The 20,446-nt window shown below is 34.1% G+C and overlaps 4 protein-coding genes across 10 annotated transcripts; 2 read left to right on the forward strand and 2 right to left on the reverse strand.

Annotated features, from left to right (window-relative positions):
* The first annotated feature begins 1,306 nt into the window (after positions 1 to 1,306).
* LOC127262606 (UTP--glucose-1-phosphate uridylyltransferase-like) lies at positions 1,307 to 9,486 on the forward strand. Of its 2 annotated transcripts, none has more exons than XM_051291368.1 (21): positions 1,307 to 1,457; positions 1,558 to 1,605; positions 1,968 to 2,059; positions 2,183 to 2,273; positions 3,209 to 3,269; positions 3,349 to 3,426; positions 3,524 to 3,574; positions 3,696 to 3,769; positions 4,255 to 4,327; positions 4,426 to 4,483; positions 4,645 to 4,691; positions 4,773 to 4,838; positions 4,994 to 5,026; positions 5,298 to 5,350; positions 5,448 to 5,523; positions 5,600 to 5,656; positions 6,025 to 6,108; positions 6,193 to 6,291; positions 6,386 to 6,490; positions 6,862 to 6,933; positions 9,367 to 9,486. In XM_051291368.1, the coding sequence occupies exons 1-21, from the start codon at positions 1,369 to 1,371 to the stop codon at positions 9,403 to 9,405; spliced, it is 1,446 nt and encodes a 481-aa protein (XP_051147325.1). In that variant the 5' UTR covers positions 1,307 to 1,368; the 3' UTR covers positions 9,406 to 9,486. The 2 variants fall into 2 exon arrangements, with proteins under 2 accessions (XP_051147325.1, XP_051147326.1); XM_051291369.1 differs by lacking the exon at positions 9,367 to 9,486 and adding an exon at positions 7,029 to 7,252 and having other exon boundaries at positions 1,308 to 1,457.
* On the forward strand, positions 9,412 to 13,997 carry LOC127262605 (transmembrane 9 superfamily member 2-like). Of its 3 annotated transcripts, none has more exons than XM_051291366.1 (8): positions 9,412 to 9,548; positions 10,496 to 10,536; positions 10,628 to 11,213; positions 11,309 to 11,446; positions 11,537 to 11,693; positions 11,781 to 12,265; positions 12,333 to 12,576; positions 13,876 to 13,997. In XM_051291366.1, the coding sequence occupies exons 1-7, from the start codon at positions 9,412 to 9,414 to the stop codon at positions 12,550 to 12,552; spliced, it is 1,764 nt and encodes a 587-aa protein (XP_051147323.1). In that variant the 3' UTR covers positions 12,553 to 12,576; positions 13,876 to 13,997. The 3 variants fall into 3 exon arrangements, with proteins under 3 accessions (XP_051147323.1, XP_051147324.1, XP_051147322.1); XM_051291367.1 differs by having other exon boundaries at positions 13,879 to 13,957; XM_051291365.1 differs by lacking the exon at positions 13,876 to 13,997 and having other exon boundaries at positions 12,333 to 12,734.
* Positions 13,544 to 14,883, reverse strand: LOC127262609 (uncharacterized). The gene has a single exon (XM_051291372.1). The coding sequence runs from the start codon at positions 14,541 to 14,543 to the stop codon at positions 13,761 to 13,763; it is 783 nt and encodes a 260-aa protein (XP_051147329.1). The 5' UTR covers positions 14,544 to 14,883; the 3' UTR covers positions 13,544 to 13,760.
* LOC127262607 (pre-mRNA splicing factor SR-like 1) lies at positions 14,399 to 19,814 on the reverse strand. Of its 4 annotated transcripts, XM_051291370.1 has the most exons (7): positions 19,667 to 19,789; positions 18,950 to 18,977; positions 18,437 to 18,749; positions 17,104 to 17,184; positions 16,017 to 16,088; positions 15,188 to 15,888; positions 14,399 to 14,519 (listed from the first exon to the last, which is right to left on the reverse strand). In XM_051291370.1, the coding sequence occupies exons 3-7, from the start codon at positions 18,725 to 18,727 to the stop codon at positions 14,501 to 14,503; spliced, it is 1,164 nt and encodes a 387-aa protein (XP_051147327.1). In that variant the 5' UTR covers positions 18,728 to 18,749; positions 18,950 to 18,977; positions 19,667 to 19,789; the 3' UTR covers positions 14,399 to 14,500. The 4 variants fall into 4 exon arrangements, 2 of the variants coding, with proteins under 2 accessions (XP_051147327.1, XP_051147328.1); XR_007841172.1 differs by lacking the exons at positions 14,399 to 14,519; positions 18,950 to 18,977 and adding an exon at positions 16,435 to 16,486 and having other exon boundaries at positions 15,740 to 15,888; positions 19,667 to 19,814; XR_007841171.1 differs by lacking the exons at positions 14,399 to 14,519; positions 18,950 to 18,977 and adding an exon at positions 16,435 to 16,544 and having other exon boundaries at positions 15,812 to 15,888; positions 19,667 to 19,814.
* Positions 19,815 to 20,446: the final 632 nt, after the last annotated feature.

Below are 20,446 nucleotides of genomic sequence, written 5' to 3' on the forward strand. Positions count from 1 at the left end.
ATATATATTCATATATAATATATTATTTTTATTTCATTTTTTTGCGGAATATATTTTGTATTAGGTAATAAACATGTTTTTCTTTGCATATGCGGGACGGAATCTTTCCTTTGGCTTTCAGTTTTTTAAATTTTTTTTTTTTTTTTATAACATAGAAATCACAATCATTTTTTTTTATATTTTTTTTTTAACGTGAAAATTCGCAATAGCTATCTACCTGAAAAGTATGTACTAAGTAAACTCCAAACAAAAAAGAATATCATATTTTGAATTTATGATCGTACCGTCACTAGTGTATTCTCGCCATCCCTTAGAGAATTTTTCAAACCTACTTTGAAAATACTGTGAATGTGCAATTTTGGTGTCAAACCAAACCCTATTAGACAATTTTTGACACATACTTATCGTAAGATTGAGTAGTTTTTTCAAACAGTGCCACCACTATGCAATATTGCACCAAATTAACTCTTTTGCTTCTTGAATTAGAAGTTAATTTAAAAATAATATATTTAATTTATAATATAATATATTGAATAAATTTTTTTTAAAAATATATATTTAATTATTTTAATAACTATATTTTAATAAAACTCTTAAATAACTGGCGGAATGCTTTCGAAACCAATTCACAAGGGTTTTTGGACATTTTTTTGATCAATTTCAAATAAAAATGGAATTTCTACTCTTATAAAATGTTAGATATAGTTTGAAAACAAAGGGCTAAATTAATGTATACAATATTATTTTTTAAAAAAACTAAAATTTTATATTACCTCTGTTAGGGTGTAGTTGATATTTGAATATTAATTATTATATCAAAATATTATACAAATTAAGAAAAAAATTAAAAAATACTTTCATTAATATCTTGTAAAAAATTTATACAAAAATTATACAAATATAACGATATTTATAATGTTAGGTAAATGCGACACTTAAAGATAAAAAAATATATAAATATTTATTTATAATTTACATAAATAATATTAAATTCACATTATTATGAGTTTTATAAATTAATTTAATAAATATTCATTAATTATTAAATTAATACAAATCCAAATAAAATCTACTCATCAACGGACACATTTATTTTCAGAACTATCTAAAAATTTCAAATTTAAATAAAATTCTTTCCAAAATTAACAAAGTAACGTACACACAGATTTTGACAAGAAAAGCAAAAAGCGACGCGTGGCACCTGATTCTTACCTTTTTTACACACAACGAAGCCATTCTAGTCAAATTCTCTTCCACCGCCCTTACAATATGTGCATGTTTCTGTATATACATAATATATATATATATATATATAACCACCCTTGTACACTTTCACTTGCTACACTTCGCCAAATTTGTTCACAATAAATGGCTTCTGCAGCTACGATCACCTCCAAGGATGCGGATAAGGTCCTCTCCAAGCTTCGATCCGAGGTCGCCACCCTCAACCAAATAAGGTTTGTTTTCCTAAGCTTTCTATAGTTTTCAACTGTTTTGTGTTCGTGCTTATGTTAGATCGGTGGTTGATTTTGGCGTTTTGAAAATATTTTGGTTCAGTGGAAACGAGAAATCTGGATTCATCGACCTGGTAAGCCGCTATCTCAGGTACGTCGAAAGTTTCTGGCGTTGTCGCGGTTTTGAATTGGGAATTTCGCTAAATAATGCCAAAATTTGGTGTTCGTCGCTCATTTCTAAGTGCGCGCAGCAAGCTTTGGCGGTTGAGTGCGAGAATATCAGATTTGATCAGTTATTGAAAAGCTTCGCTTCTTGTTTTTCTTCAGCTTGTTTGAATTTCTATGTTATTGAGTTTCTCTGTGTCTTTTGATTCTGAAGATAGTATGATACTTCCGTTTTGACCTGTGTTGAAGTTTCCTGGAGTGCATTTGAATAAGAAATTCCAATAATGTGAAGTTTTTGCTAAGTTATTTGTCCCACTTTCTTCCTTTGTTTTTTGTCGGTAATCAAAGTGGTGATGCACAAGAGATAGAGTGGAGTAAGATCCGGACGCCAACTGATAAGGTGGTGGTGCCTTATGATGCCTTAGCCCCTGTCCCTGAAGGTGCACTCATGTTTAACTTAGCATGAACTTTGAAATGATGATAAAGTTGCCCCTTGATGTGCACGTGATAATTGATTGGTTTTGCTTTGATGCTATTCTACTTTGAAATTTTTGCTATTGCAGGTACGGCAGAGACTAGAAAGCTTCTGGACAAACTGGTGGTATTAAAACTTAATGGAGGCTTGGGAACTACAATGGGTTGCACTGGTCCAAAGTATGCATTTACAAATTAGCCCACTTCTATTGTTGTTATTTATTTTGATTGCTTTGCAACTGTTACTTTCTGAATTGAAGTTATCAATTAAACGAATAGGACGATTTTTTACATTTTAAGCTCAACTTATTTAGGAAAGAGTCTAGCTCATGGTTGTCCCCTAAGTTAAATGAGTTGGAAATAGTCTTTGATCTTGGCTGTTAAATATTTCTCAGTTTGAACTTGAGCTTACCCTGACTAAGAGTCTTGGCTAGGAATAGTGTGGGACAGAATGGTTGTCCCCTAAGTTATATGAGATACTTAAAAGATATAAAAATCACAGGAGCTGAATTGTGCAATTTCAAACAAAAGTCTAGGTTCAAGCTCTAGCTCATTAAAACTTTGAATAAGTCAAGCTTGTGCTGAAGTTTGATTCCCTGAGTTTAAGTGGAGCTATTACCGACCCCATTAACTGAGCTCATCAGCTTGTTCGCTCTTTGTTTTAACCTTAAATTTTACCGATATGAGGAAACCGAAAATGAGGTTGTTGACCTTGACAGAAATAAACAATAGAGGTGGACATGAATCTATTAAGCCGACACAGTGACTTAAAACAAATAACAGTTTCGTGAATGCAATATTTTTCAGAGCGCCTAAGCTCTACTTGTGCTGACCATTGCACTCCTGAGATCCTATTTATTTTGCATTTTAATGTACTTAACAATTAAATTGAAAGAAGATGAATCATTCTTCGATCAGAACTAATCTGACATTGATGGAAACTATGCAATATGTTATCAGTTCATCATGTTTTTGATCAGTTTGTATTTTGTTTGTCTCAATGCTTGTCTATTCATGTCAACATTACTTTTTACACATCTTGATGTATTTGACTTGATAATTATATACACATATATTTTGGTAACTTCAATCTTTTTTCCTTTTAAATGTTGCAGATCTGTTATTGAAGTTCGTGACGGTTTGACATTTCTTGACTTGATTGTCATTCAAATTGAGGTTCATTGTCTGAACTAGAAGTAACACACAGCCTTATCCAAAAGAGCATGCAAATAAAATATATTTTTTATTTTCTCAGAAACTCAACGCCAAATATGGATGCAATGTCCCTTTGCTTTTAATGAACTCATTCAACACACATGATGATACAGAGAAGGTGAAATTTTGATTGTACAGACAAGGTTGGTCTTCCACAATAAACATTTAAATTAAGTAAATTGCTGATTTTTTTTTTTTTCTTTCACAAATAATAGATTGTGGAAAAGTACACCAATTCAAGCATTCAGATTCTCACATTTAACCAGGTTTTTCTTCCCATTGGATTTGTTTTTTTTCTCCTCTTTCTTATGCATTGAGAAATTACTACATCCATTTTGAGATATGTTTTATGTTGGTTAATATCTCAACACTTGCTGCAATTTCCAGAGCCAATACCCTCGTATTGTCACTCCAGATTTCAGTCCACTCCCCTGCCAAGGAAATACTGGAAAGGATGCATGGTATTTTGTGATATCCAAGTTTTGCTATAATACATGCAGAATTTTAGCTGGACAAGTTATGAAGTATTTAACATTGTGATGTATTGTTGATTTGCCAAGGTTGATGGTTTTCTTTCTATAGACCTGAATCATATTATGATGGTTTCATTGTGTTCTGAAATTTGAATTTATCTTTGTTGGTCTTATTTTCTTATTTTATCATTAAAAGATTACAAAGTGGAAACCTGTTTCTCACAAGGTTCTTAATTATTACTTTATGTTGCTTTTATTGTTTATATTTCGTGATTCTTTCCACGATTTACCGCTCAACGTAATTGCATTTATTTTTCCTTTTATGTAATTGGAGTTATCAGTAGCTCATCTTTATCTGAAATTAATGACCTCTTCCATACAATCCATGCAACTACAATCATTTGTTGATTCAAACCTCTTGAGCTGTTGAGCATTTTTCCTTTCAACCTTATTTAAGTATTTTTCTTGTGCAGGTATCCTCCTGGTCATGGAGATGTCTTTCCTTCTTTGAAAAACAGTGGGAAGCTTGATGCATTGTTATCTCAGGTCTAGCCTACTGTCCTTAGTGCGATTTATCCGACACTATAGGTGTAAACAAGACTCAATAATTCCTGTGAGTCTTCTTTTTTTCTTTTTACTTGCAGGGCAAAGAGTATGTCTTTGTTGCCAATTCAGACAACCTGGGTGCCGTTGTTGATTTGAGTATCCTTTGTAATTCGATCTCAGCCTTTACATTTTGCATAAGACATTGTTTTTTTGTTACTTTTTTCAAGTTACATTCTGATTGAAGTAATATTTATTGCTAATGATGAAACTATATTTGAAGTGAACTGTGAAACCATATCCTTGATTCACTGTTATAGAAATTCTAAATCATCTTATCAGGAACAAGAATGAATACTGCATGGAGGTAATAAAGTAAAGAATCGCTTCACTGATTTGTAGCCTTTCCAAGACAAGTTTTATTGCTTAAAGATGGGTGGTTTTGTAGGTCACACCCAAGACACTTGCAGATGTTAAAGGTGGTACTCTGATATCATATGAAGGGAAAGTACAGGTATGCTGTCTTCCTATAACTTTTCAATTATACTCACCTGTGAATCCTGACACCGTGTATTGGAAGATTATTTTTGTATACTTTTGCATGGTTATTGTCAAGATATTGCTCTTCTTAAAAAAAAAACAAAAAATCTCTTATCTTGTGTGGTGCAGCTCCTGGAAATAGCCCAAGTTCCTCAGCAACATGTGAGTTCTGCTGTTCCATTAGTTCAAGTCATGTCTATCTTATAAAATAATACATGATGATAGAGGCAATACTTCTCAACATTGATGAAAGAGCTCGTGTATACAATAATATTGCATGTGTTGCATGTCCACATTAAATATGATGTTTCACTTCAAAATCATACAGTTTTGCTCTTAAATTAACTGACCACTAGAAACAAAAACGAAAAGATTGGAAAGGCATTGTTAGACCAAGATGTGGTATTTTGACATCAATCTCTGTTTCGCACAGGTGAATGAGTTTAAGTCAATCGAGAAGTTCAAAATTTTCAACACCAACAACTTGTAAGTCAGCAAACTTTGTATTTTTCTTTCTCAGTCGGCAACTTCAAATGTTTCTTTGGGTCTAAACATCTGAGTTAATATAAACCAAATCATGCAGGTGGATCAACCTGCGGGCAATCGACAGGCTTGTCAAGGGAGATGCACTGAAGATGGAGATTATTCCCAACCCAAAGGTAGGTTGGATCTATTTTTCTTGAAGGCTTCTTAGCATATTGGCATCTTTTTTGATAAAGTTAATATGATTTCTAGGAAGTCAATGGCGTCCAAGTTCTTCAACTTGAGACTGCTGCTGGGGCAGCAATAAAGGTACATAAATTTATTACTGTGAAATTCTTGTTTTCTGAAAAGCCTGAGAAAATGAACTTCTCATTGGCACTTGAGACGTAAATTACATGTTTATAGAAGTGCAGGGCATTATTATATCCCTTTTAAAAAATGCAACTTTTTGCAAAGGAGTAATATATATATATATATATATATAGATATATCGATACACACACATATATGAATATATTTTCGACCCAGAGAGAGAGAGTAAACTACCCATGGTATTCATGCTTCACTTTTTCTATATCTTCTCGATTGATTTTTTCTTCTTCTTTCAAAAAATTCTTTATTTCAAACTACCTGATAAACAAGCAATAACTCCCCTCTTCTTCTCATCCATCATTTAGTTCTTTGACAATGCCATTGGAGTCAACGTTCCCCGCTCTCGATTTCTTCCTGTGAAGGCTACTTCAGATTTGCTTCTAGTCCAAGTAAGCTAATTTATCAGACATGAAATTCAGCTTATTAACAATCTACGGCTTTCTACAAGTTGACTCAAACATTTTCATTTTCAGTCGGATCTCTATACTTTGCATGATGGCTTTGTGATCCGGAACCCCAGAAGGACCAATCCTGCCAATCCTACTATCGAATTGGGTCCTGAATTCAAGAAGGTTAATGTTCATTCTTGCTATTTTTATTTTTTTTTGCCTTATATTGATTGATCTGTTTACTTTCGGGCACGTGATCTCTGATCATTCTCCTCAGGTTGCCAATTTCTTAAGCCGGTTTAAATCTATTCCTAGCATCATTGAACTTGATAGCTTGAAGGTGACAGGTGATGTTTGGTTTGGAGCTGGTGTAATTCTCAAGGTACTCTTCTTTCCTTGTATTCACTAGCTTTAGCATCTATAATTGTTTAATATCACCTGTGAAAGTTAATGTAGATAAATAAAAAAGAGTTTGAAGGTGAGCTCAGATGTTACATTTAAAAACGCAATAATTTTTCATATTCATTGTAAATACATGGATCAAGGAATATTATTATTTATACATGATAGATAGCGGTATGTTTGTAATTTTAGGGATAATGTAAGTGTGTTTTATTTTTGTTTTGGGGCCATATTTATTAAATAAGAAGAAGAATATATCGATTATATACAACCTAAAATAATAAAATGGATAGTGAAATATGTGGCGTTGCATCCTTTTTTTGGCTTTATCGATTTAAAATTTTCATCCAGGGCAAAGTGACTATCACTGCTAAATCTGGTTCAAAACTGGAAATCCCCGACAGAGCTGTGATCATCAACAAGGTAGTATATCCATACCATTCAACTGTCAATCTTATTTATTTATTTCATGAATTATGTGTTTACATACTCAAATTTCTTTTAACTTACATGATCAGGAAATCAATTCCCCAAAAGATATATAAGAGAGTTCCTCTCATAATCGTATGGCGTTTGTTTTGTTTGTAACGTGTAGACTTTGAACTAAGAAGAATAAAAGTCGTCGGAATAATAAATATATATTCGCCGATTGAAAGGCGGAAATCCCCATTGTTATGAAGGTTGTTTCCATGTTTCATTTCCGTGCATATGAGTTAATAAAACAATCGAATTTAGTTATACAGCTCGATGATCATCGATAAGAAAAGATCATATAAAGTTGAAATTATAGGTCCATATTTGGTCTACATTGTGTGTTGGATCTCACTTTTCTTGTTCATTTTGAATTGCTTTCTTCACTTGTGAATTGGAGGCATCTAATTCCATAAAACATTAATTGTCAATATTGAATAAACTTGTGATACAATTGCACTATAAGCTTACACAATTTGATAAATTTATAAAGTTAAAAATTGGACACGAAAAGTTGTCAATTTTCTATCCTCATTGTGCTCAATCAATCTTGTAAGTCCACTCTTAATTACTTGATGTTTGAAGCCCATTACCAAAATATATATTCAAAGCACATGTTCAATATGAAAAAATAATTCACCCCAATTTTTTTTTATTAAATAATTAAATTTTCGAGGAAAGAAAAGGTAGAAATAATAAGTGAGACCTACATTGTAGGGTGCCGTGCGTTTATTTGTTGGCTAAATAGTAAAATTTTGAAATGATATAAAGATACAATATTATAAATATAAAATTATTTTTTTAAGTGTAATATCATGAATAAAAATAAATATTTGATTTGATATTTTTAGTAGAAAAAAAAAAATTATAGTAGAATCAAAATCAAAATCTTTCAAACAAATTATTTTGATATTTTCAAGAAATTAGATCTAACTTCAATTATTAAATTATAAAATACAACATAATATTTTCTCTTAAAAAATTTAAAATAAGAAATAAAGGGTTTAGTTGGTTTGTCTTTTTTTTTTTTTTTTTTTTTTATAACATGAAAATCCGGCAATCGTCATTCAAAATACGCACTGATTTGTCTTTTTAGTTGCGTGTAAGAATGATTTGATATTACTCTTTCAGATATAATAATTATATTTTTTCTTAAATAAAATTGCATAATTACAAGTAAAGAATATAGTCAAAGAATTCCAATTCGCTTTTATGTTCTTAGCTCTGTACTAATTTTATTCATTTTATACTAATGGTGCTATTAATTAGTCAACTTTGAATTTAATTTTTTTGGTTGAATTTTTTCCTTGCTCCTCTTTCCAATTTCTCATTCATTACACATTAATGATGCATTAAGTTTTCTCTCATTATTATTATTATTATTATTATTATTATTATTATTTCTATTATTATTATCATTTTTTATTTTTTTTCTAGATAGGAATGATAAAAAAAATGCATATACCATATGATTTGTGAAATAAGAGTATGTATAATATGCATAATATGTTTGTATTTAAAATGTGTATTCTATGGAAGTATATATTATATGTTCTATAAGAATATATTATGTGCCTTTAGTTATTGTATTATATTTTATATTAATATAAATTATGTATTTCTTGTAATAATCTCTTATATTTCTTTTTATACTTCTTCCTATGCTATTTAGTGCCAAAACATGATTAGTAAAAATTATTAACTAAAATGATATAGAGTGATCTGTACTCCATACTATATTTATATATAATTTATTTATAAATAATTTTATCTATTCACAATTTTATCATATCCATTTTAACAAATAATAATTAATTTATCATTGAATTTAACTAAGTTCAGTTCCACTCCGTTTAGGAAGATAAACGAATGGAGCGGAACAATATAAATAAATTCATTAACAAAAATAGTCTAATATTTGTTCGTCAATATCCATAAATATATATATGAAATTATTAATTTAAAAATAAATAAATAAAATATTATATATATAAATTAAAAATAAAATAAAATATCTATCCGAACTAGCTCAAACAAGTTAATCGAGCATGACACGAATACAAACTCAAACAATAAAAATATTTAACGAAAAAATACTAACCTTGTTGTTCAGAAACATTAACAAAAGAACATAAAAGATTTAAAACTATAACAGCTCTATTTTGGAGTAAATTTCAAAATAATTAAAACTAACTCTACATTAAATTATTTAATATTTACTTTTAATTGCCTAATGATCCTCAAAATTTGATAAATTACCCATACTATCACATGCACACGCACACGCCACTGGGGGCATGAAATATGTACGCCGAGAAAGCATATAAATATACATCTTCAATGGCATTATCTGTGATTCTCATTTTCTGTTCGCTTCTCTCTTAGCTTTCATTCTCCCTGTTCGATTTCGCGAACCAGTGGTAAATGATCATGGCGGGAGGTGAATTGTACCTCGCCGTTTTGATGCTCGCATGCGCCGCAGTTTTGGTTCGATCGGATCACCAGTACAAGGTCGCTGATCCAGTGCCCCTTTATGCCAATAAAGTCGGACCGTTTCATAACCCTAGGTAAGCTTTTCGTTTTTCTTTGATGAAAATACGAAAAGAATAGAATTGTTGTTACGGTTGTTTGTGTGAAAATCGTATGTGATGTGTATTGCTCGTATTTTTGTAATTTACTGTTCGAATTGTTGTCGAGAGCTTTACAGTTTGAGGCTTTTACCTATGGTGTTTGCACGTTATGGAATGGATACCTCTGGATTGTTGTTACGGTTTAGGACTGAGGTTGATTGGACTTCGATTGGATAATATGTTGAGCATTTGGCGTTGGAGAATGGACCGGATCATTTTTGTGTTAACGACGTTCTAGTGCTACTGATGAATTGAGAATCATTGAACTGGTTTTATTGTGAGTGAGTGAGTTAGTTAAAGAAAGGGAGTGTTTGATGGAAATCATTATATTATAGGTTGGGAACAGAATAATGTGTTATAGGATGTTCTGACATCGTTCTTAGCTTGTTATCCTTTTCTGTTAGAAATTGAGACTTTATTTAATTTTTGAAGCAACTGATGTTATGACTCTGAGCTGGAAATATGGATTTAATGGTGAGAGTTTCTTCACCTGCTCTGTCTGTTTGATCTATGTCTCTGTAATTTACTTATCAATGTTTGCAGAGCCAATTATCTCTTGGCTTACATAGAAACCAATGTTTCATTTCTGGTTGTGGAAAGAAGTGATTTTCCATTCCTTGAATTCTTTGAAGGAACAGCATACTAAAAACAGCTTGGATAATTCACATCTCTCCGCCAAAAAACTAGGCAATCTAAGACGTAAAGGAACAGTAATTCGAAACAAAATTTAAGCATATCAAAAGGGAAACTAGAATTGAAGAGATTATGATTCAATTCCAACTGATTGTTTTCAAGCTACAAATTATTGCTCTTTCTTCAGTTAGAATATTAAATGGTAGAGTTTCCTGATAATACTCTGACTTTATTTGATTCTTTTGTCTCAGTGAAACATACAGATACTTTGATCTTCCTTTCTGTTCTCCAGGTTTGTATCTTTCTTTTATCTTTGTGATGATACCATAGTGGCAATTATTTTTATATAAATGAGTTTTGATTCTTCTGTGCAATTGCTGTAGAGCAAATAAAAGAGAAAAAGGAAGCACTAGGGGAAGTTCTGAATGGAGATCGTCTAGTTAGTGCCCCATACAGAATTGAATTCTTGCAAGACAGAGACTCTGAAGTTGTCTGCAAAAAGAAACTAAACAAGAAAGAAGTTGCACAATTTCGAAAGGCAGTCTTGAAGGACTACTATTTTGAAATGTACTTTGATGATCTGCCCATCTGGGGCTTCCTAGGCAGAGTCGAAAGAGATGGAAAATCTGACCCCGAAGAGCACAAATACTATCTATTCAAGCACCTTCATTTCGAGATTTTCTACAATAAAGATCGTGTTATCGAAGTTAATGCACGGGCTGACCCCAATGCTCTCGCAGATGTCACTGTGGACAAGGAGATTGATCTTGAACTCATGTATTCAGTAAAATGGAAAGAAACAGACACTCCTTTTGAGAGGAGAATGGAGAAGTACTCGCAGTCATCCTCACAGCCGCGCCACTTGGAGATTCATTGGTTTTCAATAATCAATTCTTGCGTGACTGTTCTCCTTCTAACTGGTTTCCTTGCCACTATTCTGATGCGTGTCCTTAAGAATGATTTCATCAAGTGAGTAAACACACATTCTTCTCTATATCCATCTTTTTCCTGTGCACTCATTTATATCTTAGTAAGATTCTGAATTTAATTCAACTTATGAAAAGGTATGCTCATGACGAGGAGATAGCTGATGATCAAGAAGAAACTGGTTGGAAGTACATCCATGGCGATGTATTCAGGTTCCCAAAATTCAAATCTTTATTTGCAGCAGCCCTTGGTTCCGGCACTCAACTCTTTACCCTGTAAGTCCATTTCCAACCAAACTCCTATCGTCCTAAAAGCATTCGATCTGGAAATGTTGTGAATAATTGTCATCTCATCATTGTCCACAGCACGGTATTTATCTTCATCCTTGCATTGGTTGGTGTATTCTATCCCTACAACCGCGGAGCTCTGTTCACTTCTCTGGTCATCGTTTATGCACTTACATCAGGGATTGCAGGATATACTGCAGCTTCTTTCTATCGCCAGCTAGAAGGAACCAATTGGGTAAGTGTATCATTATCATCAAATCGAAAGGGATAGATTATCTACATATATTCTTGATCAATTAAACTCTGTTTACTACACGTACAGGTTCGGAATTTATTACTAACAGGGAGCCTTTTCAGCGGGCCACTATTTGTTACATTCTGCTTCCTAAACACTGTCGCCATTACATACAAAGCTACGGCAGCATTACCATTCGGCACCATTGTAGTAATATTTCTGATATGGGCCCTGGTGACGTCACCATTGCTGGTCTTGGGAGGGATTGCCGGGAAGAACAGCAAGGTGGAGTTCCAAGCTCCATGCCGCACCACAAAATACCCTCGGGAGATACCTGCATTGCCTTGGTATCGCGGGACTCTGCCACAAATGGCTATGGCAGGATTCTTGCCTTTCAGCGCCATATACATCGAGCTTTATTACATATTCGCCAGCGTGTGGGGTCACAGAATATACACCATCTACAGCATCTTATTTATCGTCTTCGTCATCCTCCTGATCGTCACGGCGTTCGTGACTGTGGCTTTGACGTACTTCCAGCTTGTTGCCGAGGACCATGAATGGTGGTGGAGGTACGTAGATTTCAATTCAGTTGTATTGTATTAATGAATTAATGAAGAAATAAATGAGCATGTGTAGGTCGTTCTTGTGCGGTGGATCGACGGGGATGTTCATCTACGCCTACTGCCTGTATTACTACCACGCAAGATCGGACATGTCGGGATTCATGCAAACATCGTTTTTCTTTGGGTACATGGCTTGCATCTGTTACGGATTCTTTCTGATGCTGGGGACTGTCGGATTTCGGGCAGTTCTGGTGTTCGTGCGACACATATACCGCTCCATCAAGTGCGAGTAGTAGCACTCCAACTCCAATGATCAAGTCAGTATTCTCTATCTCTATCCTTTGTTGATTAGAATTTCAAACAACCAATTTTGCAGCATGACTATATATATATATATATATAGATCAGTAGAGGATTCTTATAAGGGCGTGGGAATTCATTTGATCTGATGAATAGAATTTTGAATATTATGTTATTTTCCAGCTAGTGTGTCTGTGTGTTTTTATGTGAACTACAAGAGTGAACCAATCTTCTTCTTGTCCTCTTTTTCTTGGGATAATATTTTTTTTTACTGTGAGATCACGAGTTCAAAGTCTTTATATGTTCAAGTCCATCTGCCACACATGGTTCGCATAGTGTGATTTGTCTGTAGCCTACGTTATTTGAAAAAAAGAAGCACAAATATTTGTCCACTCAATTTAGTCATTAAAAAATCACTCCTAACCAACCTGCTGCGATACATAATTCGACTAATGTGACTTGCCTTGTCAACAAAATATCTGAAACAAAAAATATATATAATTTAATAAAAAAAAATTTCACAGTTCATGAATTTTTTTTCGAATTTGCTATAGCAAACCTCACACAAATAAGGCTATAAAATTTATTATATATATATATATATATATGAGCTGAAATTTTCAGTGCAAATCTCACATAAGTGCATGTGAGATGATGTATTTCTCATGGGGATATTTTAATGTCCCAAAAACATCTCAATCAAAGTGATCCCAATCTAAGAAGAATTTGGTAAAAATTCACAAAATAAACTTCTTTAGATTAATATTAGATAAATTTACATAACATTTTATTACTAAGTATGCAAAAATCAAATTTAGTTAGTTATTAAATAATCAATATCAAATTTCCCTTTAATCATTAAATAATCTGAACTTCTTTTAGTTAGTTATACACTGTATATGCTCATATTATATAAGTATGCAAAAAATAAATAAATAAATAAGTTTTAGATATACTATTACCTTGATTTCCATGATGTCATCTAAAAAGACTTCTAATACCCTTAAAAAATAAATTTTTAGATGAATTTATACCGTTCCATCTAAAACATCTTTTAACACTATCACAGAAACTTCCCATAAATTTACACATTTCTATCTAAAAGATCTTTTTAATACTATTATAAAAATTCTCATTAGCAGTCACGTAAAAGATAATCTCTGTAAAATCATGAATTCAAACCGTCGACGCTCCATCATAATCAATTTGTTTTACTGGAGACACTCCCGCCAAAAATTTCGATGATATCGCCTTGATGCACGCCGTGCCATCTAAAAGACTTATCGTCATCCATCACATTTTGCTTGTGTATAAAGAAGAACCCATCCGGCGGAAGATCCAACTCCATCTCCTCCACCTCCTCCTCCTCCTCCGCCTTCATCGCCACCAACTTCTTCCTCAGCTCCCCTGCATTGTCCGAAGGATTCACTTCAACCGACACTTTCCCCTTCCCGTCGCTCGACAAAACAAACACCTTCAGCATCCTCGGCAGGCAAGCCGGAATCGGGGGTGGCGGAGGGGGCCGCACCACCACTTCCACATCCGAGTTATGCGACAGCTCGCAATCTTGCATGGTCTTTTGATCGGCGAGTTCAACGCCGTTGGCGCGGATAGAGAGTCGGTTCGTGGGCACCCCTTCCATCTTATTAATCTTCTCCTTGAGGTTGGCGACGGTGTCGGAGATGTCCATTTCGACGGCGTCGGGGGTCTTGGAGGCCGGCATTTTGAGGAGGAGGCGGATGTTGGAAGGAGAAGCGTGTTCGTCGCCTGGGAGCAGTAGGCGGATGCAGGAGAAGTCGACGATGTCGGAGTGGTGGATGTTGAGATCGTCGGGGAGGACGTTGCCTTTGAAGATCAGGGTTTGGTTCGGGACCGGAATGCCGCGCTCCTTTTCGATCTTTTCTTTGATCTCTAAAATGGTGTCGAAGAAACCAGCTTCGATCAAGAATTGGCTTCCACTCTTCGGATCAAACACCAAATCCATAATCAATCAATCAAAAGAGAGTGTGTACAAGAAGAGAGAGAATGAGAGAGAGAGATTTGAAGATGTATCACTATCAGTTACAATAAGTCCTATTCATGGGCTCTCTCTATATATATACTCTCTCTATAAAGAGAGAGAGAGGGAGATAACCTTCTTGAAACTGGATGCGATATAAATAAGTATTATAATATAAAAAATTAAAAATAAATATATAATATAAAAAATTAAAAATAAATAATTGATTTAATATTTAAAAAAAAAAATAGTACAAATAATGAATTTAAAATCCGATCACCCAAACAAACACACCCTACTAATAATGCCCAACAGTTACCATCCGCATTGAATGCTGCCATATACCAAACTACTAAAGAATCTGTCAACAGTATCACTAAATTACTGTACTGTGTCAATATATGTATATATATATATATGTTGATTCATATTCAATTAAAATTATAAATAAGCCAAAATGACACAAACTTGATAATTTGGTATCAAATTACAAAGTAGCTTACAATAATTATATGTCTATAAGCAGTCATTCAACAATCCTCTGATGCATTAAACATGAAATTAAGCTGACTGACTGGGCCAGAGTAGAGTTGTAGAGATAAAAAGAGATGGTTTTTTACTTTTTTTACCTCCATGAACAGCCGCCGAGTCTGATCACCTCCTCTGTGCCGCTGGCGCCAATCGGCTCCTTGTCCTTACCCGATTCCTCCTTCCGACTATTCCCGGTCAAGTCGCCGTATAAATCTTTAAGCTTTGCCAGATTACTGGATGCCGATGTCTTTTCCCTGTTGCTGTGTTCGAAAGTGCTAGAGCTCGTATGATCGCGATCATAAACACTTCGACTTCTGCTCCTGCTCCTGCTCCGGCTTCTACTCCGGCTTCTGCGGGAACTACCTCGACTCCTTCGATCATAATGGCCGTCTCGAGACCTCCTGTCTCGATTCCTGTCCCTTTCTCGATCCCTCTCTCTATCTCGGATATGGTCCCTGTCTCTTTCCCTGCCCCTGCCCTTGTCTGGATAATCTCGATCAGGTAAATCACGGTTATAGGGTGACCTCCTTCCGTTGTCATCTCTCCCTCGTGAAGGAGTTACAGCACGACGAACTGGTGAAGAATCCCGGGTTGATGCGCGATGGGGAGCACGCTGACCAAAGGAGACTGAAAGTGAAGCTTTGACAGACGGTGGCCTCCTTGCAGTCTCATCGGATCCGCGGGTGTTCTCACCAGTAACTCCACAAAGTTTTGTGGGCAATTTCATACTTTCAAGTTTCGATGTAATAGTTCGCAAGACAGGAACAGGGATGCGGGGGAAAAGTGTGTCAAAGTAATACTGCAAGAAGAAAATAAATCAGGAGTTGTTGTATAAATGGAGAATCAAACCCCTGTTAGTTAAGCACAAACAATCCCCTAATGTTTTGTATAAATCCCAGAAAGTTCAATTAAAACATGTTGCCTTACCTGTCCGAGAAGTACATCGCGAATATACACACCCATTGTAGTCATTCGGCCATCAGAACCCGGAGAGAATTCCTGGTTTAGAATATTCTAAAAAATAAGTACACTCCATAGTAATGCTCATACGTAAGATTTGATTTTTGGCAAACAAAAAAATTCAACAATATAACTGTAAAAGGGTTACAAAGTACAACTGCAAAGATTTGATCACATGACTCAAGAATCTGGAGAAAAACAGTACTCGGAAGTCAGAATCAATAAATTTTTTTTCCTTGATTTATTAAAAGTCCTCAAGCCTCCGCAAAGAAAGTTAAAAAGTTTTAAGAGGAATGGACATCAAGATATTCAGACATCTAATGCTGTATCTTGAAATATTACAAGGTTTTTTCATTCATGATTTTATCACACAAAAGCAGTTCACCTGCACAGAAATCATGCTGATGCACCACTGAGGAATTGTAAATCCTTCGATCCTGGACGATCAGGTATCAGAAATACAAAAGGAGAGGATCCCAAATCTATACAAGAGCTCTATGAAACAAGAAACAAGTAATCTTAGACATTTTCCATAAAACAACCATGATAAAGGACACATTGTGAGTGTGTTTACTTGTAAAATTTTGGTTTTTAGTTTTAGTTTTGAATAATAAAATTTTGTATTGAAATAGTTGTTTGATGTGATATAATTATGTATTGATGTGATATTTTGAATGTCAAATGAGATTTTAGTGTAATATAATAAATAAAAAATTGGTGTTGGATTTGATGTTTTTGCGATAAGAGTGACAAAAGACTACCTACCAGAGCTCACTGCCACAAAATTGAATTGCAACAGCAAGGTATTATATAGAAAATCAAAACAAACTGCGACCAGTCAATTATGGCATGCGAAATCAGTTGGCTATAATGGAGAACAATAAGGTACTTAACAAAGAGAGGACAACAAAAATAATGAGCGCAAAGAGAAGAGGATTCACACCAAAATTAACCAACAGCATACTGTATATATTCGTCTTTGATTATAAATAGTAGAGAAGAATTATTTCAATGAGATTCAAAGAGCAAGAACCAAGCAAAATCACTTTCTTACCTCATCATCTTTCAGGTATGGTTCATACCAACCCCATAATGTCTTTGGATCTGCAGCATATCTTAAGTAAAGAAATCCGATCTGCAATATCAAATGTGAGCGCGTCATATCATAATAGTAAATCATAAAAGTACCACAATTACAGTCTGCTGCTGCTAAAAATTAAATGATGGAAGGATATATTATTTACCAACTAATTCAACAAGTTCTCACTCAACTTGATAAAGAAGCTTCAAAGATCAACAAAGCCAAGTGGGCTGGTGTACATATGTTTTGGTTTAGAGAATACGTCTTGTGAATACTAGGAAACTACACACATGATGACATATGGCAGACAGGATGATAAGCTGGTGAAAGACAGATGTCTAATAGGATATCATGAATAGCTAATCGCATCAATCATAGTATCAATATAACACCAATCATCATTTCTATAGAAAATTTCCTGATTTCATTTTCAATTCATGATGAATATGGATAAGTTCTTCGGCATTTTACAGGTTATCCCATCTGTTGACATTTTATATGTAGCACATTAAAACACATTTGACTTGCATCTAATTTACTAAGTTACTTTCCCTAGCTTGCATATCATGCATTTCAAGTATCAAACAAAGGATGTTGAAGCTATCACAGTTATTTTTTTAGTCTCTAAGATAATTAATCCAAATTTGTTCCTCCAGGAACCTTCACTCGAAAGGCTTTCTATATACTCATCATCCTTGAGATAAATGTATGTTGAGTCAACAACACCACATCTATTCAGTAGAAATCTTCAGCTTTTTTATAATCAAAAGTACTAGAGCAAGTTCCACACTTGTTATAATATCATAACATGATTGAAAGTTGAAATCAGAAATGCCCTAGCACATAGCTGTAAATGGCGTATGGAACAACACACTGCAAGGCCTATGCCACAACACGGGGGACAGCGCCCCACTATAAGTATTAATGTGACTTTAATACACACACATATATACATACACACATATGCAAGAAGTGATGTGAATAAAGCTGGAGAGCAGAGGCTTCGAGTGGGAGAGAGTCAATCAAAATAATATAGAAGACTATTAAAAGGATATAAAAAACGCTAATATAAACCTAATTAATAATATTAATCAAATCGCGCCTTGTGCCAGGGCAAAGATGCTGCGCCATAGCAACTGGCTCAGAGGCTGCGTCATTTGTAATGCTGCCTTATAATTTTTCCCCACAAAAGAAAAACTATTCAACACTCGCATTTTCCTTTAGTGGTTCATGGTTTAGATTGTTCAGTACTTCCATACATCATTTTTTGGAAACAAACACTAAAGGCAAACTAAAAAACACTTACTGCTCTTATATAAGGGGAATCCGGGTGCTGCAACAAGCCATGCATCTGTTTGACAGTGAGTTTCATGGTGAAGAACTTGTAAAGAAGGCAGAATGCAGTCGACGGCCCCCGGCAGTTTCCAGTCATCCAGGGCTCCACATGAGTGACAGTAACATAAATCTCATCAATCACTTCGTGATATGTTTTCAGTCTCAAAAGATCACGGAAGTAATCAGAGGAAAGTATATTCATGCACAGGACCTTCTCAATCAACTGATCAATAGGTCTCCCTGAAGACTTTACTTCAGCCATACTGAATCACCCACTTCCTGAACTGTATCACGTAAAACATCAAAAACAAATCACTGTTAAAACTGAAACACTATATAATCCCTCAGTTTAATTATAAAGTAAACAGGCAATTATCAATGCATGTTAGTAATAAGCTAGCAGTGATCAATGAGTTTTTCCTTCCTTTTTTTTCTCCGAGGGTTTAGCCAACTGGTATCAAAAGCCGTTACAACCCTAACTAACCTTGATTCAGCCCTGGATGTGCCAGCTACTGCAAGAGTTTCCAGTTCAATGATCAAATAACCTAACATTCATCCTAGCAAACAACACAGAACTCGTATAACAACACTATATTTTCCTCAAAAAGGACAAGCCATCATGTATCGAAAGAACACCTCGTATCCAAATTCTGCCATGGATGGGCCCACAGATAACTCTTAAATCGGGTCTCATCAAGGCTTCACCACAGTAGTTTGATGCCAACCGCCCCCAAACTACTCTGGGTTTATTGCATCTAGATTCAAATTCAAAATAAAATAAAAGACCGTAGCCAACCAAAAAAAACCCTTCTTTGGTTTTGCCATCCTGAAACTAAACTTAACTTTGTTCACGAGAAGGAAATCTGAAACTCAAATAGAAGTTCACGTTGAAAAGTAAGCTCACAGTATTATTTCTAAACTCAACATAACAAAAAGTTCGAACATTATTGCATCCAATCCAGCAATTGCACAAATCCGTTAAGATTACAGCGTCGATTTAATAAACTCGACATAAGTTATCCGCCAATTTCTACAGAAAACCCAGCCCAAAAAATCTAGTCATTCGATAGAATGAATGCACGAACAAGGAAACCTACGAAAAAGGGATCGATCCGGACGAGAACGCGGCGCAATACAATTGAAAACTAATACTCAGCAACCAATAATTTAGAAACATGATTCTTATGTATGGTTTGCTTACCCAGAATCGATGAATTGGAGGAACAACGAGACCGAATCGGGACGAGGATTCCCAACCCTAGTTGGGATTACGAACGCCTAGCAGTGTTCCCAAAAGAGCCAAAATAGAATGTGGACTCAACTTGTAAGACGAGTCACTGATTTTTATATATTTATTTATTCATGTTCTATTTGCTTAAGAATAAAATAAGCTTATCCGGCATAATATTTATAATTCTATATAAAAATAAATATTTGACATATCATATCATCATACATATAATATATATATATCATATATCATATTATATTATATCATATCATATCATATCATATCATTGTATCATATATATATATACACACAGACGACAAGAACGTACACTCTCATAATTTTGAAGTTTATTTAAAAAATAATAATTTGTAAAATTAATTAAAATTTATTAAAATAACAAATAATTTAATAAAATTCAAATTTGTTGAAATAATAAATAACAAAAATATGAATAATATTATGTTTTTTTACATATATATATATACTTCACTTTTAATTTTATAAATTGTTATTGCATAAAAAAAAATTGGTTTTATTTTTAAAAATCATCTACTCCCTCGGCTCATTTTCGTTCATCCCAAAACAAAGTTATCATTTCCTAATTTAGTAACTGTACTGCCTACCTAACCTAATAAATACCCTTCCAACTTACATTATATTACACAAATGTTATTACTTTTATATTACACAATACTAATAGGGTAGTAAACGGTAACCTTGTACCGGGACGGAGGGAGTATAATTTTTTTA

Source organism: Andrographis paniculata, unplaced genomic scaffold (genome assembly GCF_009805555.1).
Source record: "Andrographis paniculata isolate CXL003 unplaced genomic scaffold, ASM980555v1 Contig65END, whole genome shotgun sequence".
Classification (NCBI taxonomy): Eukaryota; Viridiplantae; Streptophyta; class Magnoliopsida; order Lamiales; family Acanthaceae; genus Andrographis; species Andrographis paniculata.